Source organism: Parasteatoda tepidariorum, chromosome 2, assembly GCF_043381705.1.
Source record: "Parasteatoda tepidariorum isolate YZ-2023 chromosome 2, CAS_Ptep_4.0, whole genome shotgun sequence".
In the NCBI taxonomy this organism is placed as follows: domain Eukaryota; kingdom Metazoa; phylum Arthropoda; class Arachnida; order Araneae; family Theridiidae; genus Parasteatoda; species Parasteatoda tepidariorum.
In genome coordinates this window covers 40,631,140-40,651,109 of record NC_092205.1, presented here as the reverse complement: position 1 = coordinate 40,651,109, position 19,970 = coordinate 40,631,140, and the positions used below count along the sequence as shown (strand labels likewise).

Sequence of the window (19,970 nt, the reverse complement as noted above, 5' to 3'; positions counted from 1 at the left end):
TTTTAAAAAACCTTATATATATAGATTAAAAAAAGTAAAATATGTAAAATAAAAAAAATAAATTAATTAAAAAGGTGGAAAACTAAATAGGAAAAGATGTAATTTCCTCTTCAGCTGACACGATTATATCAGCGAAAAAGACTGCTTACTAATATTGTATTAATATAGCCAAATCGAAATAAGTCAATACAATAGTTTCAGGAGAACTAAAAAAAAATTGAGGCGAAAATAGAATAAATTAAGCAAAAAATGCAAAGTAAAACAAACCAAGCAAAAATAGAAAATAAAAATTCAAGAAAATACAGAATAAAACACAAAATGTAACACAAAAAACGTGTAGCGAATTCATATGCACAGTGAGTAAAATAAAATCGGACCACCCTGAATATCTTTTGATTTAGTGTTTGGATCTTCATGTTCTAGGACTCAATCTTAATGATTAAAGGGGGTGATATCAAATATGCTAATTAATTAGCGCAGACAATATTTTAAATTGAGAAATCAGACGCAAACAACGTTCTTGAATAAATAAAATTTTTTTTCGACGAATTCGAATTTTTCACCCCTAAAATAAAGGGGAGGCCACAACCTGAGAAATATCGGCCCAATACTTGGATTAGTAGAGCGTTTTAACGTTTAGAGCCCCTAACGTCACCCAAAGTGTGACGCTCGTGTGCAATATTATTTTTAGAATAGCTTTCCTTTAATTTTATTTTGTATAAATTTGAAATAATAGAAAATGCAGAAGTACTCATACTTAAAAAATTTAGCTATGATTTGTGGAACTTAAATAGGATTTAAATAGGAATAGAGAGGGTTGCCTTAAGGTTTTTTTTATAAAGAAAGAAAATTTCTTAAAAAATTATCATTTGTTCTAACAAGATACAAGATCGGTTTAAAATAGCCACTAATTTTGATATTTTTTTTAGTGTAACTTTTTTAATTTTATTTTGCGTAATTTTGAATTCATGGAAAATGCTGTAGTGCTCATTTTAAGATTAAATTACTTCTAGGATTTAAATGGGAAAATGCAATTGTTAAAAATAAATGGCTGTTTTAAGTTTTCATCAGTAAAGATAGTTTTTTAAAAGAATTTATAAATTGCTCTAAGAGCAATAAAAGCTGTTTAGAACAGCCATTATTTTAGATATTTTTTTTGTTAATATTATTAATTTTACTTTGCAAAAATTTGGAATCATAGAAAATGCAGTAGCATTCATACTTTTTAAGATTTAGTTATTATTTGAGGATTTAAATAGGAAAACGCAATAGTTAAAAAAAATAGAATGTTTGGTTTAAGTTTTATTTAGTAAAGAAAGAAAATTTTTTTAAAAAATGTTTCCTTATGTAATTACTGAAGTTCGTTACACAAAAGCATAATTTTAAACTATATCTTGTTCCTTAATTCTTTTTTTATAAATTGAATATGCCGAAAGAAAGTATTTTATACATTAAATTAGCATGCAAGATTTTCTTTTAATGATTCTAAGCAGGTAGTAGAATAATGATGCTTTGGCGATAAAAATGTTTTAATTTGTTTTATTGCTTCTCTTTGAAGCTGATTCAAAGAGATATTTTCCATTAGCGCTCTAAAGGAATTACGCAAACATTTTATGCAAGTTTGATCCGTTGTTTAATGAGGGTTTCTAAGTCAATAGGAAGAATTTTGGAAGGCAAAATGAGCTTTTTTAAAATTGGATTGCGATAGGAGACGTTCGCGAAATTTAATGGATGCAGTTAAGCTAAATAAGTTAAGTATGCATGTTTCATTTGAATTTGTTCTAAGAGTGTAGAGTTGTTTTAAATTCTTATAAAACCGATTCCAGGAGTATTACGTGATTTTAATTTCAAAAAGTATTTTGAAATGAATTTAGTTTATTTAAGGTCCAAGAGATTTTGGAGAGAGTATTTAACAGAGTTCGTTTATGTTGACATTGTTAGAACGGTTTTAGAATTTTTTATGATGTCTGTTATTCACCGAGTTGTGATATAAGCTCTGATACAATAATTTGAGGTCATCTAACGGGGCTCAAATGCGTCAAAATTGTTGGAGAGAGTCGGCAAACTTTTTTGAAACATTGCCACATTACACAAAATTGTTGGAGAGAATCGGCAACATTTTTCGAAACATTGCCACTTTACACAAAATTGTTGGGGAGAGTCGGCACCCTTTTTCGAAACATTGCCACTTTACACAAAATTGTTGGGGAGAGTCGGCAACATTTTTCGAAACATTGCCACTTTACACAAAATTGTTGGCGAGAGTCGAAACATTGCCACTTTACACAAAATTATTGGAGAGAGTCGGCAATCTTTTTCGAAACATTGCCACTTTGCACAAAATTGTTGGAGAGAGTCGACAAAATTTTTCGAAACATTGCCACTTTACACAAAATTATTGGAGAGAGTCGGCAACGTTTTTCGAAACATTGCCACTTTACACAAAATTGTTGGAGAGGGTTGGCCAAATTTTTCGAAACATTGCCACTTTACGCAAAATTGTTGGAGAGAGTCGGCAACATTCTTCGAAACATTTCCACTTTTCCCAAAATTCTTAAGAAAGCCGTGACTGATGTATGACTCTACAGATAATTGGTCTAGGAGACTGTAATACAGTATGGAGTGCAAGGTGGTCCATTTTGAGTAAAAGGGTCATAGAAAGTCGTAGAAAATGCATTATAAGAAATATTCAAGAAATATTATTGATTTTAATTCTATTTTCATACAATTTCCTTTGACTTATAAAGGTATTTATTTCAGGGTTGGTATGCGTTTAAGCGGCTAAAAATGTAAATACAAAAATAAGAAACATTTTATAAGTGAAGATGAAAATAAGAAAACCAAATCGGTAACTGCATTATTAAAATATTTTAAAATATATATTTACTGATACTATTAAAAGTGTTCTTAAAAAAACAACAACCTGAAAATTACAGAGAAGTAAAGATGGAAATAAAGAAAATAAATCTGTAAGTGCGTTATTAAAATATTTTAAATTAAATACTTATAGATGCTATAAAAATATTCTTAAAAAGTATCTGGAATATTAAAGAAACGAAAAGATGAAAAAAAAAGAAATTAAATCTGTAAGTACATTATCAAGCTATTTTAAAGTAAATATTTATTGTTACCATAAAATATTTTTAAAAAACCTCCCCAATATTCAAGAAAGGAATATCAATAGTTATTGATATTACAGAAATATTTTTTAAAAGTATCCAGAAAATTAATAAGAATATTATTAAATATATGTAAAAAACAAAATAAATTATTTAGAAACACAACATGCAAAAAGAATTTATATAATTTATAAAGAATATTTATAATTAAAAATATTAAAATTTGCACTCTAAATTACTATGCGTTATACAGGACATTGAATAAGGACCCATAAAAGAATATGAATTTTACTTATTAACTATTGGACTTTAACATAAATTATAATTCTAGCATTAGAGTTAATTTTTTTTTTAAAATTCAAAAAGTACTTTTAATTCCAGTCAATCTGTGCTCTTGGGATCTGCCCTCGGCTCCATGGTGGTCATTATATTTGTCACACTTGTTTCTTGTCTCATATGCAGAAGATGCGTTCCATATCGAAGACATCATGCTTCCCTTAATGGCGGTAAGTTTTATTCTATTTCATGTAAATTGCAGGATTGTTTTGCACTTAACTTTTCATTTTCATTTCCTCAAAGAAATGATATGAGCGTATTTAATTTTAAAAGAATATTTTCTAATAAAAAGGGTCACTTCAAACATGGATCTGTGGCTTAATAATACAAGAGTTCCTTTATCTAAAGATGTTGAAATCGAACAATCTGCAAATTAATAAATTGTTGTTTGATAACAGTCATAATTTACCCAAAAGAAATGAAACTAAAATTTACTCTTGGGTTTAAAGGAGGTTCATCATCAAGATATTTTTACCTTGCGGAATTTCAAAGGTATACATCATTAAACTGTTTTATAGTAAAGTGCTCGAATTCAAACGTTGGACGTTGGATCCCCTCAGCAGAGGATCTAAATTGCAACAAGTCTTTCAGACCGTCGCCAATAGCCCATTGTGCAGCTGCAGTGTGACATAAATAAACTAAAACAACAGCTTTCACTCAAAGTTATAAGTTTGCCTTCTTTTGTGTTTTTTTAAAATAAATATTTCTTATTCAAAAAATATATATCAAGGAAAAACAATATAAAAAAAAACCAAAATTTTTAGTAAAATATAAAAAAATTATGATAGCTCTACACTGTTAAACATTTCCCTGAAAAAATGGTTCTATAACAATTTTTTTAATTGTTATTTTACTGTGTTCAAATAAGACCAAATAACCATAAATAAGATGATAATCATACTATTAACTGAGAGAAAAATCGTTTATTAACTGCTTTCACTTAATATGATTAAACAACAAGAATTTTATCGCACCAACTAATCCTAGCTAATGAAACCACTTAAGGCCTGGTTTCTTAGGAAACGTCGGCGTCAGCTTGAAGCAAACGTTTACCTCTGATTGGTCAATTTATGAGTTTGACAGCATACGTCATCGAACGCTCAGCTTGAACGACAATTGCCTTTAAAATTAACTGCAGTTGGATTACAACGTGACGTTAACAACAGAAGCAATGGCGGACAACAGCCAACAACAGAGCATTGAAATCAGCCAAGATTTTAATTTTAACATTAAACATAGCTTCTTTTTCCTCTTCTTCTTCATTTAGCTAAGCTATAATGTGTTTTTTCTTGGACAAAGTCATTATTTGTTCTTTAAAGCACTGGTCAACAATTACAAAATCAATACAAATTCAAAATAGATATTTGTTTACGTTATTAACGCATGCGCAATGCGAGATAATGTCTGTTAAACTGACTGCTCACACTGAGCTAACAAAACGGTATTTAATGGCGTCAAAATTAGATCAACTTAACGCTGACGCCCAGTTAAGACGCTTCTTCTAAGAAACCAGGTCTTGAGCTAACAAATCAGTATTTTGTTGGCGTCAGGGTAACGTCAACTTAACGCTGACGCCCAGATAAGGGGCTTGTTCTAGGAAACCAGGCTCTTAGTTCCTTGCTGCTGGGTACATATTATAGCCTAGAGGGCTAATCTGTCAATATCATGACCGACAGCACGGAGTTTGAGACCCAGCGTTAGCACCATATTATTTTCTCCCTCCCTAAAACACATGAAGAGTTTCCAAAGCCTTATAATCCCAGTTATGCTTCGTTTTTTACGGTTTTGAAATCATCCTAATTGTAAACGGTAAAAAAACCGTGCCATTTTATATTTAACTAGTTGTAAACGGTTTCAAAACCGTAAAGGTATAAAATGTTCTTTACCGAAAGTTTTACGGTTAATTGGATGGATATACTGCTGCCGGTTATTTTGCCCTAATTTTAGAATGAAATTTCTGACAGTGTATTTGGCGTTGTTATAAAGCTATTTATGCTATTGTTTGCCAAATAAGCAGTAGAGGTTTTGATGAAATCACGGTTTTCTTACAAGGAAGTTATTTCTAGTAAAGAAGCTTGCAAAAAAACTAAAAATATCTTTTTTACAGAAATTATTCTATAATTTATGAAAATTTTGAGTGCTGACAAATCTCTTAATTTGTAAAAGAAAGTAAAAGAACGAGCCGTAGCATATCACATAGAAATACAAATAAAATTACTGAAGAGGAGAAAAAAAAGCGAACATTGTGAGAAGCTTGGCGAAGTGCAGTAAACGATTTCGATATCTTTTTCTTTCGGATAATTTTGAAATGCTAATATCAATGATAAAATAATATTAATCAATATGATAAAATAATATAAATTACTACGTTAAACTAATATCAATCAATACTCAATAATAATTCTGAAAATCAATGATATCAATGATAATTCTGAACAAAGCATCGAAAGTGAAAAAAAAAAGTAAACTTACATAACAAAGAAAGNTATTTAATAAATAGGTATATATTTTTGACTCTGACAAAATATGCATTGAAAATGAAACTTATTTAATGCGGCAGTATTATTGAATTTGTTAAGAATAATTAAGTTGTAATAAATTGCTTAAGGATGTTTTAAAAATATTTGAGTAAACTTTATTATTAAAAAAAGTAAGCTTCTTTTGTAACTTTATAATATTTTCACGTTATTAAATTTATTTAAAAATTTCATTTTTATTTTAACTCTTAAAGAAAAAACTGAGGGAGTTAATGAGTTATACAATCTAATAAAGAATATTTTTTAGAACGTTTAGATTAAATTAGATTAAAATTTACTAGAGGAACTTGCAAAACATTGCTACTAAGTTTGTTTTTTCTAAATGTGGCTCATAATATAATATTTTATTCAAAAATAAAAATTACTTTGGAAAAGCACCTTGCATAATAATTTCCTTAAAAAATGTGTTTTTAATCAAATAGGAACATTATTTTTATAAAAATGGAGCATATCAAATTGCATTTTAGGCATAAATTAATTTTACATGTACATTTTGCATAGATATCGCATATGTAGAGTCTGTATATATTTTGAAAGTATAAAAAGAAACTTTAACGTTTTAGCAGATTCACATATGGATGAGCTATACTAGAGATGAATATCATTTTGAAACTTAATTCTAGTAGTGCAGTGAAATCCTTTGCACATCCCCTCACACAGTAAGAAATTTCTTGGTAAAAATGGGAAAATAGCAATTGATTTAATAGTTTTTTTTACCAGATTAAAGTAAAGGAGCCAAATAACCGTTAATGAGAGAGTATTGAAACTGTTAACTGCGAAAATAACCGTTTATTAACCGCGTTCAATTAATACGATTGAATAAGAGGAACTTTATCGCACCAAGTAGACCCACCAAATAAAGCCTGGTAGGTTACTTTCAACTGGGTATTATTTTAAACGAGAGGGTTAATCTGTCTATCTCATGACTGATAGAACCGGGCTTCGAGTCCCAAAATTGACGCCATTATTTCATCCATTCCCTTCAGCACGTGAAGAGTTTCCAGTGTCCTGCACTCCCCATTAGGGACTCTGGGCAGTTAGAATATGATACGCTCGTTTAAGCATAGATGGCAGCACCATAAAACAACTAAACTATCTCCAATATCCAGTTAAATTTCTTCTTTACGGTTTTGAAACCAATCTATTTGTAAATGGTTAAAAAACCGCATTGTTTTATATTCATGATTCTTAAGCCATAACTTGCAACAAGTTTAAAAATCATAAATGTTCTTTACCGTAAACTTCACGATTAATTGGATGGACAGACTGTTGCCGGTTCCCAGGAGTTTAGAATGAAAATTTTAGCAGTGCACTAGTCGTTGAAAATGTCTCTAATATTTACCTGTTTTCGGGAAGAGTAAAATATCCCTACCAAAAAAAATGACTACCAACACTTATAAACAGTTGTAACATTATATGGTTATAACATCTATACATTTTTTATCTAGAAAAAGTAAATTGTGGTGGAATATTTAAAATTAAAAATATTAAAATTTGAACTCTAAATTAGTATGCGTTATACAGGACATTGAATAAGAACCAATAAAAGAATATGATTCTTACCTATTAACTATTGGACTTTAATATAAATTATAATTCTTGCATTAGAGTGAAAAAAAATGTTTTTAAATTCAAATAATACTTCTAATTCTAGTCAATCTGTGCTCTTGGGATCTGCCCTCGGCTCGATGGTGGTCATTATATTTGTCACACTTGTTTCTTGTCTCATATGTAGAAGATGCGTTCCATATCGAAGGCATCATGCTTCACTTAATGGCGGTAAGTTTTATTTCATTTTATGTAAACTGCTGGATTGTTTTACACTTAACTTTTCACTTTCATTTCCTTTCATTTCAAACAAGGATCTGTAGCTTAATAATATTAGAGTTCCTTTATCTAAAGATGTTAGAATCGATCAATCTGCAAAGTAAGGAATTGTTATTTGATAACAAGTCGCATTTTACCCAAAAGAAATGAAACAAAAATTTTCCCTCGGGTTTAAAAGAGGTTCATCGTCAAGGTATTTTTACCTTCCGGAATCCCAAAGTTATACCTCACTAAACTGTTTTACCATAAAGTGCTCGATTTCGCACGCTGGACGTCGGGCTACCAACGAGGAGGAGCCATCCCCTCTGTAGAGGATCAAAATCGCAACGGTTTCAAAACCATAAAAGTAAAAAATGTCCTTAACAGTAAAGTTTATGGTTAATTGGATGGATATACTGCTGCCGTTCATTTTGCCGTAATTTTAGAATGAAATTTCTAACAGTGTACTTGGCGTTGTTATAAAGCTGTTTATGCTATTATTTGCCAAATAAACAGTACAGTTTTTGATGAAATCACGGTTTGCCTTCAAGGAAGTTATTTCCAGTAAAGAAGTTTGAAAAAAAACTAAAACTAATTTTTTTTATTGGGATTTGAATCTCTGTAAAAAAGTTATTTTTTGTTTTCGATCGATAATTTATCCAAATTTCGAGTATTTTGCCGGCAAACCTTATAATTTGCATAAGAAAGTAAAAAAACGAGCCGTAGCATATCACATAGAGATACAAATAAAATGACAGAAGAGGAGAAAAAAAAAGTGAAAATTGTGAGAAGTTTGGCACGAAGTGTAGTAAACGATTCAGATATCTTTTTCTTTCGGATAATTTTGAAGATGCAGATTGTAACTCTATAACTACCTTAAACTAGTATCAATGTTAAAATAATATCAATCAATATGTTAAAATAATATTAATTACTATGTTAAACTCATATCAATCAATACTCTAATTAATATCAATGATAATTTTGAATAAAACATTAAAAGTGAAAAACAGTAAACTTACGTTACAAAGAAGGATTTAAATCCTAAAGTTTAAGTATATTTTTACAATTATTAATTATTCCAATTATCTAAGTATTTGTTTATTTTATTTAATGCCATTACTATTTTCTATTAATATTTTATTAATTACTACTAATTGAGTGATTCAGCGAATCATTCAGCATTTTTGTATGACTATATGATTAATAGAGAGTCGAAAAGTTTAAAAAGCTTAAAATTTAAAAGAAACAGCATAATATTGCAAATAAAAATACAGCTATTACTCGTAATATTATTAATTATACAGCTGGCACAAGATTTGAGAGCTAACCAATAGTTGGAATATTCTTTTAATTATCCCACATAAAGAAATAATTTGCCGCTGACATTTGTGAACTAAAGAACCAACGATGGTCAAAAATATGTTAATGTGTTAGCAACTGTCGACAATTTAATGCTGTTTTAATTAATGGATGGAGTTTTATAATTGAAAAAAACGTTAGTTTATTTGCCAAAAAGTTATTAAAAAAGGAAAAAAAAGTAGTTTGCAAAGTTTTTGAGAAAAGCTCATTTGTTTAAAAAATAAATAAATTACGTATATTCTTATTTAATATTTTATTATTTTAGTTATTTATTATTGAAATGATAATAATAATTAAAATGATAATAATAATTAAAATAATAATAATAATAATAAGTTTATTATTTATTATTTTATTATTTTAAAATTTAACCGCATCTTTAAAATCAATGTTTTTGAAGTACAGGTGAAAAACAACAAAACTTACAAATAACCACACTTAATTAACTCTGCACCGTCAGACATTTCTGTAAAAAATATAGAAAAAAAACAAGCTTCGTTCAATTACCTTAGGTTTTTTTAAACGCATATAACTGAGTTTCTCCTTTATATTATTACCAAAAATAACTTTTTCGTTTGCGTTTCTCTAAGGTGTCTTTCTTTCAGATATTTCAATGTTTCATTATTTATTCCATAGGTAATTAATTTCTTAGGCATTTATTTCATAGGTTATTTATTTTATAGGTAATAAGTCACCCATGCGATGTGGTGGGTAGACGGCTCTGGTCTGTGTTCGATGCCTCGTGTAAAAAAACTATATCGATTTCTATACAAACATTATTTCTATCAAACTATACAAATATTCTCTAATCAGGGATATGGAAATCTTTCTAATGTTTCACAACCCGAAAATGCCAAAAGTCTAAGAGATGCTTACAGGGATTTTTATCCTTATTTCTGTAAAATAACCGACTTACCTGAAATTATTTTTCTATTTATTTACTGAAAGTTACTGTTTTTAATTCAGTGTAATTTTACAAGAGACTCCTGGTAAATGATTTACAGTTGGTTCTTTTGAAAAAAGTTTTTTTTCTTGGTGTTTACAACTCTGATGTTAAATCCAGTGCAGATGCATCATTTTTAAAATAAAAAAAATGTGGTTTGCTGTATACTTAATCAAGTTTATTAAATGTTTAAACTATCTCAAGAAGATTTTAATATTTAATAAATGTACAGCATGCAAATTTTTTAGCATGAGTTTTCATTATTATTATTGATAATTTTTAAAGAAGTGTTAAGTTATAGTATGTTTAAAGTATAGTTTTTTTTTAATACCATCAAACATTTTAGCAACCTATGCCTTATTTGTTTATGTCTCAAAATTGATTTTGCAGGTCCTCTCTATGCTTTGCACTGTAGTAGCACGACAAGTGGTATGGCTAATGTATATTCTTTTCCATGTCAATCGTCTATAGTGACGACACCTTTGGATTCCTCTCATGTTCTACTAGGCGTAGAACAACCAGAACACATATATGCAGTACCCATGAATTCACAAAGAGGTACTTTTTTCTTTAATGCACAATCGAACAACTACAATAAATATTATGAGTGCTGTGGTGGCTCAGGGAATAGAGCATTCGCTTTCTAATGAGGTGAACCGGGGTTCGATCCTGGCGATGGCTGGTCGATACGAATTCTGCATCCGGCTTGCACCGATCACTGTGCGGAGGTGAAATATCCTCAGTGGTAGAAGGATCATGGGTTAGAGTCCTCTTGCCGTCAGGCTAACCGTGGGAGGTTCTCGTAGTCCTCCTCTCCATGTCACGCAAATGCGGGTCAGTTCCATCAAAAAGTCCTCCACGAAGGCAAAATTTCTCCCAGGATTTCCCTCGTCTTCTGGATTGGGTTTAGAATTACAAGGCTGCGGAGTTGAACATTAGTAGTAGTAAATCCAAAAAATTGGGTCGGTTGCTCAACGACGGTTATAAAAGAATATTATGAGAGCTGTGGTGGCTCAGGGGATAGAGTATTGGCCTTCCAATGAGGTGAACCGGGTTCAAATCTCAGCAATGGCTGGTCGATACGAATTCCGCAACAGGCTCGCACCGACCACGGTGCTGACGAAAAATATCTTTGGTGGTGGATGGATCATGGGTTAGAGTCCCCTTGCCGTCAGACTAACAGTTGGAGATTTTCGTGGTTTTCCTCTCCATGTTACATAAGTGCGGATTAGTTCCATTAAAAAATAATCCAAGAAGGCAACACTTCTCCCAATATTTGATCCTAGAGTTCTCTTGTCTTCTGGATTGGGTTCAAAATTACAAGGTTGCAGCGTTGAACATTGGTAGGCGTGAACTCAAAATTGGGTCAGCTGTTCAACGACGGTTATAAAATATAAAATAAAATAAATATTATGATAAATATTTTCGTTACATTTTTCACAAAATTTAATCATTGCACTGTACAAAACTCTGGCGTATGATTAGCGTATGACGTATTTTGCTGATGAGGTTAACAAAATACATTTTTAAATATAGAACTGCAGTTATCTTGCAACAAATTATGTAAAATTGAAAGAATAATAATTGTTTGAAAGAATTATTGCGAAAAATATGCTTATTTTTTTAACGAAATCTTTTTGTAATGAAGTCATTTAATCGATTCTAATGAGCATGAAAAAATGTGTTGTCAGTAAACAAACGAACAAAAATTAATAAACAAAACTATAGAAAGGAAAAAGTAAATAAAAAATATGACAACATGCACAGTAAAAATTTTTGGTTTCCTCAACACTAAAAATTGTTGCAACAATGCAACAAAAGTTTTTTACAGTGTCAAAGGAAAAAATAGAAAAGTTGTCATTTGTTCTTAAAATTTCGTAACCCGCATTGCATTCTTATTTCTTTCGAAGACTTTTAATTTTAAATTTAGGAAAAATGTCTTCATTTTGTGCTTAATTTCAGAAAAATGGAAATTAAAAATTTTTTTAACTGACTAAAATACTGAGAAATTCATTTGATTTTCTTAAAACAATAATAAGTTTATTAGTTCGAAAAACACTATCTGCTTAATAGTATTGAAAAAACTGAAGTTTCACAAAATTATATATTTTAACCTTTGTACATGGCTAAAAAATTAAACATTTATTTATAAATTAAGTGAAATTTACAAAATTATTTGCTGAGGTTTGCAATCTTGTTGCGTTAAATGATTCTTTTGCATTGATCTGGTAGAGTATTATAGAGAGTTTGAAAGATTATTTTGCGATAGGAAAATTTGTAGATTTTGCTTTGATTGGGAAGGGATATGACATTTATGAAACTGGAGAGTGAGATATTTCATTATTTAGTAAAGTTTAGATTCTTATTTAGATCAAACTCAGTTTTCACTTCTTAATAGGATGTTAAATTTTTGAACATATTTAAAAAAAATTAATTTGTTAATATTTCATTTCCAGTTATTGTATTGACACAATTTATCAATATACATCATCCTTCAGCAGTTTAAAGAGATAAAAAATATTATAAAATGTTATCTGGTTATTTTTACCTTTTGATTTGAAAATGAATTTTTCAAATTTTGTATAATCTTAAAATGATATAATGTTCATGAGGAATTCCTTTATTTAATATGTCCCGCAGTGGACTGATTGTTAAGACACGGTTCCCAGCAGATCACCGACGTCAAGCATCACTGGCTATGATCAGTGTGCGGGTGGGTGACAACTTGGATCAGCCTGCGTAGGGACCGAGGGTGTGCGGTTTTGGTCCTCGTTAAACTGTTCTACCGTAAAGTGCTCAACTTCGCGTGCAGGTCGTNCTTTTGATATAAAAATGAATTTTTCAAATTTTGTATCATCTTAAAATGATATAATGTTCATGAGAAATTCCTTTATTTAATATGTCCCCGATCATTAAGACACGGTTCCCAGCAGATCACCGAAGTCAAGCATCACTGGCTACGGTCAGTGTGCGGAAGGGTGACCACTTGGATCAGCCTGCGCAGGGACCGAGGGTGTGCGATATTGGTCCTCGTTAAACTGTTCTACCGTAAAGTGCTCGACTTCGCATGCAGGTCGTAGGGGTACCGAAGCGGGGGGTGCCATCCCCTCCACAGAGGATCAAAATTGTGATGGCATGTCTTCGGATCATCCTCAGGGATGTTTCCCATACCGTCGCCAATAGCCCATTGTGTAGCTCTAATGCAACGTAAATGAACAACAACAACCTTTATTTAATATATTCTTCTTACAGTACATACAGGAACAGTATATAGAAATAATTATTATGAGAGTTTGATTAAATATTAATCTTTTCCTCCGTTTACTGATATTATGACACTCCTCCCTATTATAAGATTTTGCTATATTAATAACTAGGGGATTTGTCCCCTTCTCTCATTGTTCACAAACCTCCACGGTTGTCCCAATAATTTCTTCTAGATGATTGTTATAAATAAGTGAAAAAGTATTCAAGTGAGAGATTCTAAAATGATTAATTTCATTATCACAACTTTCACTTATTTACTTAAGCCCTAACAATTTCGCTCGGTCACCATTGTAACTTCATCGACAATTTTTAAAAATAATTTATATTCGAATTTTGTTTACTTAAAAAATTCTTTAAGTGAAAAAGATTATGAAATAAACAAGGGAAAATGTAATTCTTAATAATGTTTTACAATTTTGCAATCGCAATTTTATTCACATTTGTTGACTAGACGCAGTTTTACACAAAATGTGTTATAAAAGTAAATATAACTTATTTTTCGCTTTGCAGTTTTAAAACTGTTAATACGTTCAAGTACCAAGTTAAATATTTTCGTCATTATTACGTTATAATAAAGAAATACAGCTTTTAGTTTTATGCTTTTAATTTGGAATAATAATTGAAATCTAAAACGTAATAATAGCAGATAATGATAAAAGCGGATGATAAATAAACATTGCCCCCGCTGCATAAATAAATATTTTACAGATAGAAAATACTTACATAAATTTATTTTTTAAATTTACGCAGATGACAAACAAAGAACTTTATATTTTTATGCGAGAAAAACTGGTATCATGTGATTTTCTAGCTAATAAGAATCCACCGAAAAACCTTTTCATTATATTTTTTATATTATATAAAGGTATTTTGTTTATTAAACTAACATAAACTAATAAATAAAAGTGACATTGCACCGAAATAATAAAATTTTTACTATATGCGAAGAATATTTTATTTCTAGTAACATAATATCTTCAATTTTGATTTCTAATTTGTATCAAAGAATCATTAAACATATTGGTTTAATTTGTCTATTAAAATACTATGAATTGATTTTCCAACACTAATTCTGTTACTAAACGGCTTCAAATTTAATCTAAAGTTCTCATGTTATTTTCTTTGATTTTCTTTCTTGTTTCTACATTTGAATTTGATTTTATGCCGTTGATAATCATTTTCATATCAGTGAGCTTGAATTAGAAAAGGCTGTCATTTATTTCATAAATAATATGTACTTTCTGTCAGGAATTAGCAGACATCTAATGGCAGGGAGCATTGCGGTACAGTGTTCAACACCAACAGATCCTCCTCCGTCTTACACAGAAGCAAGTGCATCAGCAGCAGCAACCAGCGTAGTAGAGAGAGCATCTCCAAAACCTGAAAGGTTGGATATATATACTTCTAAATACAATATTTCTGAATACAAAATTTCTAAATACAGCATTTCTAAATACAATATTTCTAAATAAAATATTTTGAAATACAATATTTCTAAATGCCTGTTTAGAATTTGTTTATTTTTCTCTAGTTTCGTAAAGGCCCATATAAGAGTGGAATACGTCTGTTAGGCTTAGCGCATGTTGGTAACTTTTCATTTGTAGTTTTCAACTTAGGAGGATTGATTTATATAAGCAAAGAATGCAAACCTATCCGGTTCTAATAATATTTTTCCTATATTTTTCCTAACCTATTCCTACCATTCCTAACCTATATTTTTCAATTTGACTCCAAATTATGGTTACGAAAATTTCAAACAGTGTAACTGAAATTCATTATGTTGTTTAAAAATTACTTCAAAATTATAATAAAGTCTAACAAAAATTTCATAATGCACAAAGCGTGGTATAATCTATTAATACTGTTTATCGTTTCCTTTAGAAACTAGAATAATATATTGGTTTGTAGACGATTAAAACGAATACAAATGTAAGAAATTTAAGGTCTTGTTGAAACATAATATTACTCTGAAGCATAGCTTAACACCAAGAGTAGTTTTATTACAGAGTAAATAAATTTCTTTACTATTGATTTAAGAAAACTATGGTTTAATTTAACATCTTAATAAAGTTTCAGTAAATTTGGATGGTATCATGTTTTAAGATACTACAATACTATAACGAATTCCGAATCAAATTATGGTATCTAAAATCTATTTTTCAGTAAAATATTATACGATATATTAAATTTTCGTTTCGTAGCATGTTTTGGTTAAAATGGATTTTACCGTGAGGAGTACTGGTATCCTGAGTGCCAGTACATTAGTGCAAGTACATATACGCACATTATACTACAAAAATGAAAGAGACACTTTCAGTTTTAGATATTGTATTGAATTTCTCAAGGAATACTCAGAGAACTATTTCGTAACTTTAGAAGTGTTTAGTTGATGTGATTTTTCAAACTTTTAAATAAATTTTCAAACTTTTAGATGTTAGAGGGACCGACAATAATATTTAGCATAAGTGAAAATCAGCGTCTATCTCCTATCGCAAAGAAAGATTAAACACTTTCTTTAAGATCATGAAACTATCAAACATCATTTAATTGATTTGTTTAAAGGTGTTTCGTTTTCCCAAAAATGAGTTAAAACTTTGCAGGCCAGTAGAGAGCGCTCTGTATACCTGAAGATCCACATCCTGATGTTGAACGCTGATTGGTTGCAGAATATGGTTAAATTAACCATATTCTGGTCATTGTGATCATATTTTTCTCGGGGTGCATTATGAATTTAACAAAAAAGTTTGCACTTACTCATTTAATAATTTAATTTCGATTCATAATTTAATTTCGATTCATAATTTAATTTATATTCATAATTTAATTTTATTATTATTTTTGTAGGAACATATCAAATGAAACAGAAAAAGAAGATACTAGTTTATCATTACCACAAAATCTTCGTCCCAACGTACAAGCATCTGAGCACGAATCAACAGACTCAGTATCAAGAATGTGACAGAATTGAATATAAAATCATTCGCAGGAATCTTAATAAATTACTCGAAAGAAAATTAGAGTGAAGCTGTTGAAAGATTTTTTTGAGTACTTAAAAGTTTGATTGGTTTTTGATGGTTACTTTTTTAAAGAAAAATACAGTCAATTATAAGCAATTCGTCGCGTATATCCTATGCATAATTTTATTAAGAAATTCTTTGTGCCAGGAAAAAATCCTTTATTCCTATAGCATATTATATGCTATTAAAAACATGGTCAAATCATGAATAGCTATATAGAGCTTATAATGTTGAAATAAATAAATTACGTGAAACATTTTTTATTTTATAAAAAATGAAAATAAAGGTGTTTTGAAAAATAAAAAAATGTGTCAGTTTATTTATTTATTGAGTAAACAATTAAAGATTGACTGACAATTTGAGGACTTAGTAAAATGGAATGTGACAATAAGTAAGTAGTAAATGGCTGAGTTTTGCTTCAGACACCAGAGACACCTAATTTTGAAATTAGTAACAAAATGTTTCAAAAGAGGACGCTGCTGAAAGAGAAAAGATTTAAATATACGCAAAATAACAATACTAGAAAAAAAGAAGAAGTCTTAGAATAAATTAAACAGAAGTTTGGGGAAATATTTCAGATGAAATAGTATAACATGCAGCTAAAAGCAATCTCATATAGTCTATACAGTAATTTGTTGACTGAAGTTCAGTGAGAAAAAAAGACTTTTTCTTTCAGAAAACGCAGTAAATCCTACATTTCTAAGTACTTACATATCAAGTACAATTATATACGTATAAGCTGGCATTTTGAGGTATCTCGTTTGTAAAACGAATCTCTCATAGGATAAAAAAAATTAAGTATTTTCTAATATACTTTTAATCTTTTAATAAAAAAATATATAAATGGTAATTTTTTGTTCAAAAGTTGAAATTTATAATTTTATCACAAATAAATGAAGAAAATGCTTCCTTTTTATTATCTCCCTACAGTATTTTTTTTTACAAATCTTCACTTCTTCTACTCCTCATAAAAAAATTAGTTACTTCAAGAAACAAATTAAGTATTTTTCTCCTGGCTTTTGTTTGCTCCATTTTCCCAAAAGTAGTATTACCATAATTTCATCCAAATGTTTAGTCAAGATTATTAAAATAAATGACGCATGCTACTGCATAAATGCTGTTGCTGAATAAAAGATTCGTTGGTGTTTGTTAGAAATGGAAAAAAGGAAAAATTTCAACTCATTTGTCATTTTCTTAATGTTTGCAGTAATATATCTAAAAACTTTACTTTCTCGAATTCCTTTTTTGCAGAAAAATGTATTATTATATTATTAATTCGAAATTTTAGATAATCTAGGGTAAATTCGTCATTACTCTGGTTAGAATTTTCTGTTTATTCTGAAACTAAAGTTTTGTACTTGCAATTTAAGAAGAAATGAAGTAATAATGCCCAACCATGTGATTTAAATCAGATTTAATTGGATACCTGTAAGCGACGTTGTGTGAGGGTGTTGAACCTAATTGGCTTCTGAATTGATAAATTTACCTTCGATGACGTCATTTGCAGGTATCCAATTTGATATTTCGTTCAAAACTTGGTACGCGTAATATTGGGGTAATTAAAGCAATTGGTTATAACAAACTCCATTAATTAGTTATATATAGCTTATTTTTTTAAAGAGTATATTTTAAAACTATTTAAAAATATTGTCATGGTAAAACTTATATACTTTACAATTAAGATATACCATTTTTAGTTTCAACTTTGTAATTTGGAACAATATTCCGAACTAAAAACATGTTTATAGCAGAGAATTAAATTAGGAAAGAAATATTACAAAGGTAATTGTTTAAGGCATGTAAAGGAAAAAAATACGACTTATTATTTCAAAAAAAAAAAAAAAAAAAAAAAAAAAAAAAAAAAAAAAAAAAAAAAANAAAAAAAAAAAAAAAAATGCTTGGTGAAATAGCAAAATTTTTCCCCCAAAATGTTTACAGTCCCACAATAAGGTATAAATCGTAACTACCAGTTAGACCATAATTATATAATTTAGTTTTACTATTTTCGAATACATTAATGTAACTTGCAACCTTGGTTTTAATTTCAATTTATTATTTTAATTGCTTAGCTGTTAATTCATTTAGAATGTCTTAGTTTAATGAGACAAAAGTACAATTTTCTAAACAAATTACGATTCAATCTAAATATTTTTTATTTCGCAGTGGAAATATTATTTTTACGGTCCTCCAAAAGAAAAAAAATTACTTGATTGTGGTATATTTTGTAGATTCTTCTTCTTCATAAGCGCAACAGCCTTTCACAGGCCAAGGCTGACTTGCAGATTTTCCTCCATCTGGCCCTGTCTGGTGCGACGGCCCGCCATCGGTTGACTCCCAATAGCTCGAGGTCCTTTTCAACGTCGTCTATCCATCTTGTAGGTGGTCGTCCCCTACGTCTCGTCCCTTCAATTGTGGAAAAAGTCACTTTTTTTGGCAGGGACGGCATCAGAATTTCTGAAGAGGTGGCCCAGCCACCTAATGCGGGATGCTTTAATAATTCTCACAATGTCGGTCCCACCGAATTTGCCATATTTCTTTGTAAATTTCGTGGTTGTAAAGAATTCTCCTTACGTTATTCTCTTGAAGAGATCCAAAGATTTTCCTCAAAATTTTTCTTTCAAAAATTAGCAGTTTTTCCTCCTCTGTTTTGTTTAGGGTCCAGCACTCACTTCCATACGTAACTCTAGGCCTGATTACAGTTTTGTAGATGTTTAACTTTGTCTTCACACTGATGAACTTGGATTTGAGTTGGTTTCTGAGGCCGTAGAAACTTCTGTTAGCCATGAAAATTCTGTTATTTATTTCGATTTTCAGGTTGTTGTGGCTAGAGATCAAGGTTCCTAAGTACTTGAACTGGTTAACAGTTTCAAAAGAGTAAGTCATTATTTCCAGAGGAGATCGATCAGGAGTTTTATTTGTTGCGATCAAAAACTTGGTTTTGTCAGCATTTATAACTAGTCCCACCTCCTTCGCCGCACTCTCAAGTGCTACAAAAGCGTCAATGACTGAGCGCTTTGTTCTTCCAATTATTTCGATATCATCAGCAAAAGAGAGTAGTTGGACAGTTCTTTGTAAGATTGTTCCATTTGTGTTGATACCAGAGTCTCTAATGGCCTTTTCCAAAGCTATGTTAAATAGCGGGCAAGAAAAGGAATCACCCTGTCTCAGGCCTTTTTCGGTGAAGAATGGTTCAGAGAGACTTGACGAGATTTTTTATTCCACACGAAACTCTTTTGAGTGTCATTCTTGTGAGGCTGATTAGTTCTTTGGGATGTTAAACTCCAACATAGCCTCAAGTAGTTTTCCTCGGTTGATGCTGTCGTAGGCAGCTTTAAAGTCAATAAATAAGTGGTATGTGTCAATTGTGTCAATGTTATACTCTTTGGTTTTCTCCAAGATCTGCCTGATAGCATGCAATTGGTCAGTCGTTGTTTTTCCTTTCTGGAATACGCATTGGTAATTATTAAAAACTCTTTTTTCGTAAGTATACTTTGGTAAAACAGAACTAGCAAACAGAAGAAGCATTGCTATATATATATATATATATATTAAATAACAAAAAAATCGACGCACCAAGAAGGCA

General features: G+C 30.1%; 2 protein-coding genes across 5 annotated transcripts in view; one reads left to right on the top strand and one right to left on the bottom strand.

Moving 5' to 3' along the window:
* The window catches only part of LOC107452552 (uncharacterized), a 56,508-nt gene extending 39,814 nt beyond the window's left edge, over nucleotides 1–16,694 (top strand). For 2 of the 4 annotated variants that reach the window (XM_071177476.1, XM_043046752.2), the window contains 4 exons: nucleotides 7,647–7,771; nucleotides 10,494–10,661; nucleotides 14,619–14,757; nucleotides 16,215–16,694. In XM_071177476.1, coding sequence (XP_071033577.1) covers nucleotides 7,647–7,771; nucleotides 10,494–10,661; nucleotides 14,619–14,757; nucleotides 16,215–16,329 — 547 coding nt within the window. In that variant the 3' untranslated portion in view covers nucleotides 16,330–16,694. Of the gene's footprint in view, nucleotides 1–3,500; nucleotides 3,626–7,646; nucleotides 7,772–10,493; nucleotides 10,662–14,618; nucleotides 14,758–16,214 lie in introns of all 4 variants that reach the window. The other 2 variants (XM_071177477.1, XM_043046751.2) reach the window with 1 other exon arrangement.
* The window catches only part of LOC139424981 (uncharacterized), a 49,016-nt gene that overhangs the window by 18,631 nt on the left and 10,415 nt on the right, over nucleotides 1–19,970 (bottom strand). The gene's annotated exons all lie outside the window — the stretch shown is intronic.